General features: G+C 39.6%; 1 protein-coding gene across 1 annotated transcript; it reads right to left on the bottom strand.

Annotated features, from left to right (window-relative positions):
- Positions 1-268: 268 nt before the first annotated feature.
- LOC130737234 (uncharacterized) lies at positions 269-847 on the bottom strand. The gene has a single exon (XM_057588990.1). The coding sequence runs from the start codon at positions 845-847 to the stop codon at positions 269-271; it is 579 nt and encodes a 192-aa protein (XP_057444973.1).
- Between the last annotated feature and the right edge of the window lie 13,548 nt (positions 848-14,395).

Consider the following 14,395-nt stretch of genomic DNA (forward strand, 5'->3'; position numbering starts at 1 on the left):
TATATATATATATATTTTTTTTTTTTTTGAGAAGCAAAAGACATGCATTATAAGGGAGTACAAGGGGTACTCCAACCCATAATACAAGAAGCAAAGATTAGAGAAGAAGAAAGAATGAAGACGTACAAGAAATAGGAGAAAAGTTACAGAAATATTCCTAGCAGACCCTGAAACAAGTGGATCCCATATTCCCTCCATGTAAGAGAAACTTAGCCTAGAACCATCCTTCTCCACATAATACCAATTGCATAAATTAATGGTCCTTAAGTCACGCAGCAGCTCCCATGGTCAAACAATAGATTGGATCCTTGTCCCACTCATAATGAGATACTTTAAAAGAAGGAACTCTCGCTCTAAGCCAAGTCCATGCCCTCCATTTTATCAAGCTGCATAATTCCTCAATATCAATGATCCCTGAGTTGAAGATGACAGCATTCCTACATAGCCATATACTCCAAATAGTTGCAAACCATACAGTTTTCCACCATCCGTTCACTTTTTTCCCTTTCCAAGGAATCGCATGCTGAAGAAAATGGAGCATGTCTTCCTTCGGTAACACACCTTGAATTCCCATCCAGTTATAACAATTCATCCAAAGACCATAAACTATCTTGCATGAGAAGAACAGGTGGGAAGATGTTTCCACTTGATCTCTACAGAAGACGCACTGACCAGAGTTGTTACTATGAATCACCAAACCTCTCTTGATCAAGTTCTCCATTATTGGCATCCTTTGGAGTCCTATCTTCCAACCCGTAGCAGCTACCTTTGAGGGTACAGATTTACACCAGACCTCTTTAAAAAAGTTTGATTCAATATCATCCATTTCTCTTCCATCTGATGCCATGATTGAGGTGTATGAAGACTTGACCGAATAAACACCAGCAGGATCCCTTAGCCATTGTCAGCCATCACTTGAAATTCTTGACAGGGAAACTGAGCTAATTACCTGCATCAAATCAGAGAAAAGACTCTTCTCCCACTCAAAAAAGGGTCGCCTCCATAAGAATCTCCACTCCCACCTACCCTCTTCCCAACACCCCATTTCAGCAACGCACATCTGCTGTTGATCTGAAATATTATACAACCTCTGAAATTTGTTTTCTAATGATTGACTCCCCACCCAACACTCTTTCCAGAATTTTATGTCATGACCCATCCCAATCTTCCTTCTCACCCCACTCACAAGCCATCCCCCATTACCTCCCCCCTCACTAACCTTCCCCAAATCCGTCCACCATATAGACCCCTTCTTGAAAAGCCCCTGGTTGCTGAGGTCACTCACCTCCCCATACCTTGACTCCAACACCTTCCACCATAGACACCCTCTCTCTACTAATAGCCTCCACCTCCATTTTCCTAATAAGGCCCTATTAAACCCAAGAATATCTTTAATTCCCAACCCCCCTCTCTCCTTTGGATAACATAATTTCTCCCATTTTACCCAAGGTATCTTTTTTTCTTCCTCACACCCTCCCCATAAGAAATTCCTTTGCAATGATGTTAGTTTATTTGCCACAGAGATAGGAATTCTAAAAAATGAGAGATAAAAAAGAGGAAGAGAAGTCAGAACAGAATTTACCAGGCATAAGCGGCCACCAAAGGACAGATTCTTAGCTTTCCAAGGGGATAACTTCTTCCTGAATTTCTGGATAACTGCTTCCCATGAAGAAACCCTCCTCGGGTTTGCACCTACCATCACCCCAAGTATTTGAATGGAGTGGTCATTGTTTTACAATTTAACATTTCTGTATACCTCCACAGAATAGGTTCTGGTGCCCCTATTACTGCCAGTTTGCTCTTACAAAAGTTCACTTTGAGCCCCGAGATAAGCTCAAACCACCTCAGTATACCTTTCATTACAAGTACATTTCCAGCATCCACCTCACCTATAATTAATGTGTCATCTGCAAATTGCATATGATAGATTTGCACATTATTTGACCCCACCTTATACCCTTTAAACATGTTCAGATTTACTGCCCTTTTCACCAAACCCCCCAAGCCTTCCGCAACGATTATAAACAGGAAGAGCGCTAAGGGGTCGCCTTGCCTAAGCCCCTTATGCATTGTAAATTCCTCAGTGGGGCTGCCGTTGACAAGGATTGAGACTGAACCTGATTCCACACAACATCTCATCCACCGGATCCATCTCTCACCAAAACCCAACCTATTGAGCATATAGTACAGAAAATCCCTGTCCACTGAATCATAGGCCTTTTCAAAATCTATCTTAAAAATACAACAGGGTTTTTTCTCTCTTTTGGCTTCGTCCACAATCTCATTTGCAATAACTACCCCATCTAGCATGTTCCTACCCCCGACAAACGCAAACTGAGTTTCTTCTATTACTGATCCTATAACCCCTCTAAGCCTGCACGCTAAGACTTTAGCTATAATCTTATACATGCAACCAATCAATGAGATTGGTCGATAATCATTTAACCCCGCAGGTGCCTCCACCTTAGGAACAAGAGTCACAAAGGAAGGATTACACCCTCTTGGTAGTTTAGCATGTTCCCAAAATTCTTCTAATACCCTACAGATTTCAGGTTTGAGCAAGTCCCAATTCCCTTTGATGAAATTAAAATTAAAACCATCGGGCCCTGGACACTTACTACCCTCACATTCCCATACTGCATTCTTTATTTCTTCCAATTCAAATTTTTTAATTAGTGAGTCTCTATCCTTGTTACCCAAGGTTTTGAATACTATCCCATCCAGCTTCGGGCGCTCCCAATTTCCAGTTCTAAATTTATCCTCAAAAAACTGTTTCACAGCTACCTTCACTCTTGATGGCTCTTCTAACCACTCATCTCCCACTTTCAGCCCATTAATTCCATTGACCCTTCTTCTCTTATTAATTATAGCATGGAAGTACTTAGAGTTGGTGTCCCCATCTTTAACCCACCTAGACCTAGATTTTTGATACAATATGGATTCATTAATTCTTGTGACCTTCCAAAAATCTGCACCTAACTCTTTCCTTCTAACCCTACCAGCTTCATCAAGCACCCCCCTCTCATCTAATTCATCAAGCTTTCCTATCTCCTCCACAATATTATTTAATGTGACCTTAGGGTCCTTAAACTCTTTCCTAGACCATTCCTTAATATCCAGCCTAAGTCTCTTAAGTTTTTTCCTTGAGAATATATGCCCCCCACCCATGCCCATTAGGCTCCTTCCAACCCCTTTCTACACACTGTTTAAAGGAAGGATCCTTCAGCCAACAATCAAAAGTCCTAAATGGTTTTGGGCCCCAGTCCAAATTCGTATGTTTCATCACAAGGGGACAATGATCTGATATGGATCTATTAAGGACATACTGCGAGCAATTTGGCCAATGTAACAACCATTCTTGGGAAAGAAGGAACCTATCTAGTCTACTCTTTGCACTCCCCCCGCCCCTATACCAAGTAAACCTCCTATTAAACATTGGTATATCCACTAATTCCATGTTTTCTATGAATGAATTAAACTCATCTGTTTCCCTGTTTCCACTATTCCCCCGCGAAGCACAACCCTTCCGTTCTTCTGCTTTCCTAACAGCATTAAAATCACCCACTACGCACCAAAGATCTACACTAATGTTACGTTTAACCGCTAACAGGTCCTCCCATAACCTTCTCTTCTCTCCGATAGAGCACGGGGAGTATACATTAACAATTATACATGGATCCACACACCCACACCAGATACCTTTGAGCCCCAAAAACCCATCCCCTGAGAATGAATCAGTCATATTAAAGATCCCACGTTCCCATACATAAAAGACCCCCTGCAGAATTTACAGCCTCCCTACTAACCCATTCTAAATTATCACTTCCCCAAAGCGCCTTGCAAACTCTCTCAGAAACAAAATCACTTTTGGTCTCTTGAAAACAAGCAAACTCAATTTGTTCTCTAACTATAAGTTCCCTAATATTCCTTTTCTTCACACTTCCCCCCAACCCCCTTATATTATAACTTAGGAGCTTCATAGTTTCGCATCATTCCCCGTCCCTATTCTACTCTCCTCAATCTTGCGCCACTCTGTTCTATCCCTCTCTTCCATTCCTAACATTTTATCAACTATTTTTTCCTTCTGACCGCTAACAGATACCCCTAGAGCCATACCTATGTCCCATATTTTATTGACCTCTAAATTCCCAAGGGAACCCCATAATCTATTGCTGCAGGCCTCTATGTTAGAATCAAATATGTAGTCACTAGGACAGGGATGTTCTGCACTAACCTCCACAGGAAGAAATTGACCCCTTGCCACCACACCTTCAACACTTTCTCCATCCTGTCGGTTCAGCATCAACCTCATATGCTTCAATCTTTTTGATCTGCCACAAGGTTCAGAGATGTTGGAGACTTTCAGCACCTGGCCACCACCCCCCTGCGCAGGTTCAGAAATCGCCCTTCTAGCCACACCTTCTACTAACAACGACCCATGATTTGATCTTGATCCACTTTCCCCCCTTTCTGATTCCATGCTACTAGAGTCCACCGAACCCATCACTCCTCCATCGGACTGGACACGTGATTCCAGCGACTGTGAAGATCTTGACTCTTTTCTCATACCCGGTTCTTCAACAATCATTGTTGGATCTAGGTTTTGATCTTCCCTCAAATTGTCTTCCTTATCCTGGTGTTGAGTTTCACTATATCTCTTTTGGGTTGATGATACCTCCTCATCTGTAATGTAGCACCTTTCATGGGTTTGTTGTTCCCCATTCTCACTAACATCCTTACTTAATGATGGCCCCTCCATATGACCTTTAAGCGGGCTTTCTTCCACCGCAAGTCCATCTGAGGCTTCAACACGAATTGGGCCTCTCCAGCCCAACTGTAATAGAGAATGGACCCTCACAAAATTTTCCCACTCCTGTTTCGATATCTCCACCTCAGCCGCCACCTGATGATTGTTCAAACTGTTAACATTAAAGTCCACTATCCTTTGTCCCCCACTATCAGCATTGGATGTCGTGTCCCCTTCCAAATTGACGTCTCGGTTTTCCTCGTGCCCTTCTCCGATCACCTTGCTCACCACTTCACCGGTCTTTGGCGGCTCGACGTTTGGGCAGACCGGCTCTTCATCCAGCTCCAGATCCTCCTCTCCACCACCAACATCCTCATTGTCACTCAAAAAATTCATCTCCACATCATCCATAGATGAATCAGATGAGGATTCACATCTCCTAAGTCTTGTACTGCATTTACAACCATGAATCCACTCTCCATCTATCTCTTCGAATAACCTGATTGTTACCACATTTCCATTCACTTGGACCTGTCTCGACTCCGCTATCGGCTTCGACACACATGTACGGATTAACAGTCTCGCATAATCCAGTTTTGATAGAGACCGAGTTCTCTCATCCACCGCTTCCAACGACCCTAGATGGCATGTTAGCTGTTGAAACCCCTCCTCATGCCAAACATCCAGCGGGATTCCACTGCATCGAATCCAGACTACTCTGTAGCTCGGTACCTCCTTTGGAGTCCAAGGTTCGACACTCTCAAACAACTGACTTAGCCACTCCTCAAAGCCTTTTAGTAGTTCCCCCACGTCCTCACCATCCACATCTGACAAGAGAACGCTACTATCTCCCATGTATCTAACACGGATAGTATGGAAACCTTCTAACTGGAACAGTTCTTGAACGGCATCCACCCTACCAGTCTCATGGAGCTTACCCACACAACACTTCCTCAACCACTCCGAATATTTCGTACTTATCACTGCTTTCTCACCTTTCCACACCTCCGCATCCGCTAATCCCTCCTGGAGCTTTTGGATATTCTTCAATCCTTCCGACTTCCTCCATAACTTCTTCCCCTGCCTACTTTGCTGGACAACTTGTGCATATGAGACTCCATTCTTGATGCCCCTGAACACTGGGATCCCCATCGTTTTTCTTAGCTCCCCAGACATCATGCCCCCGTGTCGCTTCTGAGCTTCTACTGACTCTTTGGCCGTCCCTTCCCTGTCCCTTCCAAATCTTGGAATGTTAACACTCATTTTCATGTTGCCAATGAGAATACTGCTATCCAATCTACGCTCCAAGCTCTGTGCATCTGAGACTCCTTGAAAGCGCATAAAACCAAATCTCATGCCTTGCTTGCTTCTTCTCGCTGGAATGAAGATCTCCCAAACTTTACCATACCGTTGAAACACCTGCCACAGTTCCCGTTCCCCAAAGTTGTCCGGGAAATGGGTGAAGAAAAACGAAACCAGCCCTTGAACCTGACCAATTCCTCTGTGCTCCTTCCATGCTATCCCCTTAGAGAAGCTTCGATCCTGCCTATGTGACGCTACGCCTCTCCTCTCTGACCCTCTCGTCCTCTCTCTCTCTCGCTCTGTTTTTCTCTCTCATCGCTCAAACATTAGAAAATGTTTGAATATATATATATATATATATATATATAAGCAAATCAATATATTGAATAGAAATATAATAGGTACTTCAACTCAATACAAACGGGGTATACGAGGAATCATTTTAATTCAAATCTATCCAACAACATTAATTTCCTTTTTTCTCTTAAACTGATTTTCATATATAGCTTGTTAAGATGAAAATATAAAGCAACACATGTAACGAGTGTTAACGTAGCTCAAATACTTCTATAAAGAGAGAAACGTTAATTGTCTGCCTTTAATAAATTGATGCAGAATAACAACGACGATGATTGATATGGATGCATGTGCTACTAGTGAGGGAGCCACAAGGAGGAAAACGACGGGGGTTGCAAAGATAAGAACCAGAAGCACGGGTGTTTGTTGCCCAAAAATTGGTGTCCGCGATTTTTGACTTATTAATAAAAGAAAAGATTAATTTGGCGTGGGTGATTAGTGTAAGAAAGTGGTTTCAACTTTCAAGCAAAAGAAAAGCACATACTGTGTAATTATTATTCATAAAGTTTATTTCTAGAAGCAATCAGGTCCTTGATGCAAATTTGTTAAAATTGTGGTTTATATTGCAATTATAATTTTTTTACTATTTTAATAGGACTCATTACTTTAATTTAAGGCATAATTACACTTTTTATCCACAACATTGATTCATGGACATGTAACATCCGCGACGCCTACAACTTTTTGCGGTTTAAATCGCACAAACGGTAGACGTCACTAAAAATGTGTGTTTCCGTTTTATCCGTATAGCTTCATAAATGCGTGATTTTGATTTATATAATTTTAATTATTGTTCACAATAAAACTACCTATAAGATGTTTCACTTTCCTCGCTGATCTCTTTTTTGTTTGACGTCACCATGATCAATACTCAATAAATTCACACTCAATATACTCTTTGATATCAATGATCTACTCACTCTTCTTCCTACATCTTCCTTATTTTAGATCACATATTACACATTATATTTTTCATTTAACTCTTTGGTCCCTTCCTATATCACTCTAAAATGAATTGAAGTGTGAACACATATCTTTAAATTACTTGTAAGTAGCATATTTACTATTTTGAAGAGCACTTGAGCATAGCACGACATAACCAAACAAGGTGAAGTGGGGCTGCCCTGACTGCCTTCGTTGTCACATACACATCACCCCCTTTACATGTCTTTAGCTTTTATAATTTCCTAATCTTTTTTCTGTGCAGAGACGTGGCAACAATCTAGTCAAAATTTGGGGGAATATTCAGTTTCAATGCTGGACAAGCAAGAAATAAAGCTTGTCCACTTTGCCTGTCCTTCCAAAAGGTTCTCTAATGGACAAGCATAGAGTTATAGCTGGGAACAGTAAATTGGCCAGAAAATTAGAAGTAGAAAAAAGTGTAGGTTTCTAACAAATAAGGATTTGTTCCTAACCACATGCTTTTCTACCTATATAGAAAATAGGAGCATAATCCTATACCACACTTGATTAACCCATACCCAAAAAACATGATGAAGATCTAGAGCGGAAGCGTACCTGAATGAGCCATGGGAATCGCTGAAGGATCTGGGGTTGTGATCTTCCAATTGTAGATCACCTTTAGGGTTTCCTTATGTTCTCTTCTGATGGGGATGAAGAGAAACTTTTCACGTTGTTACGTTGTTGTGTCTACAATTGGGGACCATAACCCTATAAGTAACTGCATCAGTTACAATTATGTTTTCAATATTTCTAATTTGGCCCCTCATCAAATTAGAATATTGCCTTATGGTATCCGCACAATACCTTTTCATAACACATATGCTCTTAGCCATAAGATCAATATTAAATAAACCACTTTAGTTTTGGCTAATTAAATAATGACCCTAACACAATTAAAAGTTACATTTGTGACCCAAAATTCTAACAATCTCCCACTGGTCACATATGTAACTCTACACATGTGTTAGACTTTATGAGCTCAAAAATGTCATTATATACCTTAAGCATATCCAAATAATCTCGTCCATTAGCCATGCCAGTACATAGAACCAAAGTGATTTTCGTTATATCAATCATAACTAAACCCATCAATGATTACTAGTACTGACATAACTAAATGACATAGATTCATTATGAAATGTGCAGCATGAAAATCACAAGAAGGTGGCCTGTACTTGTCAATTTTCAACTGGTCCTACTTTACTTTAGTGAGATCATTCAATAACCTTATTGTACAAAGCATAAATAACAGAATATCAAACTTTATAATTAACCAAAAAATATCCAAATACTAGAGTATGCATGCATAATACCAAACATAGAACACAAAATTTATATATGAGTAACTCCCACTAAACTAAGCATTCCTCACACTGCAAAACACCCATGTGAGCAGTGTGCTCATGAAAGACCTTAGGCGGAAGACCTTTTGTAAGAGGATCCGCTATCATGGAGTTTGTCCCTATGTGTTCTATAGAAATCTGTCCACTTTGTACCCTTTCCTTAACAACTAGGAACTTGATGTCAATATGTTTTGACTTGGTCGAGCTCCTATTATTGTTGGAAAATAAGACGGCTGATTTATTGTCACAGTATAACTTAAGCGGTCTTTCAATTCCTTCCACAATTCGCAGCCCAGTGACAAGATTCCTCAGCCAAATCCCATGGTTAGATGCCTCAAAACATGCTACAAATTCTGCTGCCATGGTGGATGAAGCTATGAGAGTTTGCTTGGCACTACGCCAAGAAACTGCACCACCAGCCAACATGTAGATATAGCCTGAAGTGGATCTCTTACTATCTTGGCATCCAGCAAAATCAGAGTCAGAATATCCAATGATCTCCAATTGGTCTGACCTCCTATATGTGAGCATATAATCTTTTGTTCTCTGTAAATACCTCATAACCCTTTTGGCTGCTTTCCAATGATCCATTCCTGGATTGCTCAAATATCTACCTAACATCCCAACTATGAACGCTATATCTGGACGCGTACAAACTTGAGCATACATAAGACTCCCTACAGCTGATGCATAAGGAATCTTTTGCATTTCCTGAATTTCTAAGTTTCCTTTTGGGCATTGACTGAGACTAAATTTGTCTCCCTTAGCAACTGGAGTATCCCCTGATGTACAATTCTGCATGTCAAACCTTTTAAGTACCTTTTCGATATAGCTCCTTTGTGACAATCCCAGAATACCCCGAGATCGGTCTCGGTGTATCTGAATTCCTAATACAAAGGAAGCGTCACCAAGATCTTTCATTTCAAATTTTCTTGATAGAAATCTCTTGGTTTTGTGCAACATGCCTATATCATTAGTGGCAAGCAGTATGTCATCAACATACAGAACCAGGAAAATATATTTGCTCCCACTGAATTTGTGATACACACAATCTTCAACAACATTCACCTCAAAACCGAATGAGAGAATTACTTCATGAAATTTGTGGTACCACTGACGAGATGCCTGCTTTAGTCCATAAATGGATTTTGTCAATTTGCAAACCGTATTCTTTGGGTCTCCTGACACAAAGTTTTCTGGTTGCACCATATAGATTGTCTCATCAATGTTTCCATTGAGAAACGCTGTCTTGACATCCATTTGATGGAGTTCCAAATCATAATGTGCAACAAGAGTCATGATTGTCCTAAAAGAGTCTTTCGATGAAACCGGAGAGAAAGTCTCTTTAAAGTCAATCCCTTCCTTTTGAGTATAACCCTTAGCCACAAGACGAGCCTTATACCTCTCCACATTACCATTAGAATCCCGCTTGGTCTTGAATATCCATTTGCAACCAATGGGTTTCACACCTTCCGGTAATGGGACAAGTTCCCAAACCTTATTGTCTTGCATGGACTTATACTCTTCCTTCATTGCTTCAATCCATTTTTCAGAGTTGGAATCCTGCATGGCTTGCTGGAAGTTGATTGGATCAGCTTCCATCATACCATTATTTTCCTCATGTTCTTGGAGAAAGACTATGTAATCATCTGGAATAGCATTTCTCTTTTCTCTAGTGGATCTCCGCAAAGGTATTGGTTCTTGTAACACTTGTTCTTGAGGATCTTGAGTTTGTTCTTCATGAACCACCATATCATCTTGAGTAGGAGGAGATTCAACAACAATGTCTTGTAGAGGTTCCGTACTTGCTTCATCAGAAGCAACTGTATGAATCAGTTTTGGAATTGTTACCGACTCTTCCTCTAAAGCAAAGTCCCTAATCTTGTTCTCCCCTCCAAACTCAATTTCCTCAAAGAACATGGCTGTTCCCGTCTCAAAAATTGTCTTTAATTTGGGATCATAAAATTTATAGCCCCTGGATCTTTCAGAATAACCAATAAAGTAGCTGCTCACTGTTCGGGATTCCAATTTCTTTTCATTTGGCCTATAAGGCCTTGCCTCAGCTGGACATCCCCATACATGAAAATGTTTCAAACTAGGCTTTCGCCCAGTCCAAAGCTCATAAGGTGTTTTGGCAGCTGCTTTAGTTGGCACTCTATTTAGAATGTAAGCTGCAGTCTTTAGTGCCTCTCCCCAGAGTGACTCTGGCAAAGTAGAATGACAAATCATACTCCTTACCATATCCTTAAGAGTCCGGTTTCGTCTTTCAGCCACACCATTCATGCTAGGTGACCCTGGCATGGTGTACTGTGGGACGATTCCGCATTCCTCTAGGTATTTGGCAAAAGGCCCTGGACGTTGTTCACCTGAACCATCATATCTACCGTAATATTCACCACCACGGTCAGATTTGATACTCTTAATTCTTTTGTTGAGTTGGTTCTCAACTTCAGCCTTAAATGATTTGAACACATCCAATGATTGAGACTTTTCATGTATAAGAAATAAGTATGCATATCTCGAATAATCATCTATGAATGATATAAAATATTGTTGACCATTCCAAGAAGGTGTTGGAAATGGTCCACAAATATCCGTATGTATCAATTCCAAGACGCCTGTAGCTCTATATGCACCAAATTTCTTTGTTTTGGTCTGTCTACCTTTAACGCATTCAACACAAACATCAAAGTTTGTGAAGTCAATGGAATCCAAAATTTCATCTGACACTAGCCGCTCAACTCTATTTTTAGAGATGTGACCTAGGCGCTTGTGCCATAATGCTCCTGAATTGTTATTATCAATTTTACGCTTAGTACCACGTGATTCCACATTCAGGGATTCACTATAGGTGGCTACGGTGCTCAGCAAATACAGATTATCATATCCAATAAGTGAACCGGTTCCAACAATATTTGAATTAAAAGACAACTCGGCTTTACTGTTTCCAAATGAACATGAATAACCTGATTTGTCCAAATTAGAAACTGAAATTAAATTCCGTCTAAATGACGGTACCACAAAAGTGTCTTTCAAATCCAAATAAAATCCAGTACACAATAATAATCTAAAATGCCCTATAGCTTCCACCTCCACCGTCTTGCCATCTCCAACATAGATGTATCTTTCAACATCATTTGGCTTCTGGTAGCTTAGGCAACCCTGCATTGAAACACTGATGTTAGTAGTTGCACCAGAGTCTAACCACCAAGTGTTTCTAGGTACTGAAGCTAAATTGACCTCAGAACAGACCAAAGCAAAAAATGTACCTTTCCTTGCACGCCAAGCGTGATATTTAGTACATTTCTTTTTCATATGCCCAGGCACATTGCAAAAGTAACAGGTATCATCCTCTTTCTGTTTCTTTTGTGCTGGAGCATCTGCAGCTTCATTCTTGGGCTCAACAGTTTTCTTTCTTTTGCCCTTGTCTTTAGAGGTGCTAACAAAATGAGCACTTTCTTTCCTTTCTTGCTTCAACCTTTCCTCTTCTTGCACACAAAATGAAATGAGCTCGTTAAGAGACCATTTCTCCTTTTGACAGTTATAAGATATCTTAAACTGACCGAATTGTGCAGGAAGAGAAAGCAATACTAAATGAATGAGCAAGTCATCCGACAGCTCAAGCTTTAGCGCCTTAAGTTTTGAAGCAATATTTGACATGCCCATAATGTATTCCCTTATATTTCCTTTGCCCTGATATTTCATGGAAATCAAGTTCTGAAGAAGAGTACTTGTTTCCGCCTTATCGCTTTTTGCAAAGCGCTTTTCAATTTCAGCAAGGAAATCTTTGGCACCTTTTATCTCTTCCGAGATAGTACCCCTAAAGACCTCAGGAATGCCGCGCTTAATGATCATAAGACTCATGCGATTGGAGCGATCCCACTTCTCATAATCTTTCCTCTGTTCAGAGGTACTAGATTCCGTAGGAGAAGCGGGTTTCTCCACCCTTAGTGCAAGGTCAAGATCCATGCAGCCAAGAACAATTTCCATGTTCTCTTTCCAATCCTTAAAATTTGTTCCATCAAGGATCGGAACCGAATTCAGATTAGCAGATATCGAACCGATAGTAGCTGAAAATAGAACAAAAACAAATGCTATAAATATACTCACATTAAGAAAAATTGAATCATCAATACGTTCAAATAATGGCATAACCCATCTCAAGATACCTAGTGCGCCATCAATATCATGTCTTTTGACAGTAATACTAATTGCTAGTGGTACTCTTGTTGTGATGATCAAACATTGATAATAAATCATGTCAAATAACAAACCCTTCTTTGGATTGATTTATCATTCACATGTAAACCCTTAAAATTATCACATGTTTATCATCACAGGTGTGTATGAAATCCGGCCAAGCATTAACTTTTTCTTTGGGGTCCATTAATACTCGCATGGATAAACATACACACTCACAAACTTTTAATATTTATTATGAGCAATCTCCATAAAAAGAGGTCACTTTTGTGACTTTCTTATTTTAATTGACTCATTTAAAATATTAAACAATTGTATAAAAATACAAACCATAGCCAAAATTTGAACACACTGATAATTTTACTTTTTTTTAATTTAGCCTAAAATTCATTCTTAACAAAAGAATGATGGCTTGTATTCAAGTGAAAAGTCTGAATGTACTTGATTCCAAACCAGCAAGTATATATTCCAAAACTTATATGTCTTCCAAACAAAGTTTTGGATTCATAACCAAAACTGAATGTGTATATATATAATCCATATTAGAAACTGGGAACGTAACTGAATTTGGTACATACATAATAGTGTTTTATCTCCAACTAAACTTGTTACGAAACTCCAAGATATTATACCCAAATACACATCACATGCTGCGTGTAAAGTATAAATACCTTGTATATAAAACACTGAATTTGCATATACTGACATGCTCATAGCGACGTTGTTAAATTGTATATACTGGCATACACAAAACACTAAATTTGCATATATAAAATCCATGATATTCAAGTTATACATGTTGAAACCAAGACATCATATATAATACGTGAAATCAAAATAGCATATATACAATCTCTGTCGCTGTACATGTGAAACCAAAATCAACCGATTCTCATAATACCAACAATCACGCATAATAACACAATTAAAAGATGAAATCTTTTAACCGATGGTAAAAGACATGAAATTCAAAACCAATAACACATAATTGAAACCCTAATTTTAAGAATTACCAAAATTCAACCTGAATCAAGTATGGGTGGCTCTGATACCACTTGTAGGTTTCTAACAAATAAGGATTTGTTCCTAACCACATGCTTTTCTACCCATATAGAAAATAGGAGCATAATCCTATACCACACTTGATTAACCCATACCCAAAAAACATGATGAAGATCTAGAGCGGAAGCGTACCTGAATGAGCCATGGGAATCGCTGAAGGATCTGGGGTTGTGATCTTCCAATTGTAGATCACCTTTAGGGTTTCCTTATGTTCTCTTCTGATGGGGATGAAGAGAAACTTTTCACGTTGTTACGTTGTTGTGTCTACAATTGGGGACCATAACCCTATAAGTAACTGCATCAGTTACAATTATGTTTTCAATATTTCTAATTTGGCCCCTCATCAAATTAGAATATTGCCTTATGGTATCCGCACAATACCTTTTCATAACACATATGCCCTTAGCCATAAGATCAATAT

Source organism: Lotus japonicus, chromosome 2, assembly GCF_012489685.1.
Source record: "Lotus japonicus ecotype B-129 chromosome 2, LjGifu_v1.2".
In the NCBI taxonomy this organism is placed as follows: Eukaryota; Viridiplantae; Streptophyta; class Magnoliopsida; order Fabales; family Fabaceae; genus Lotus; species Lotus japonicus.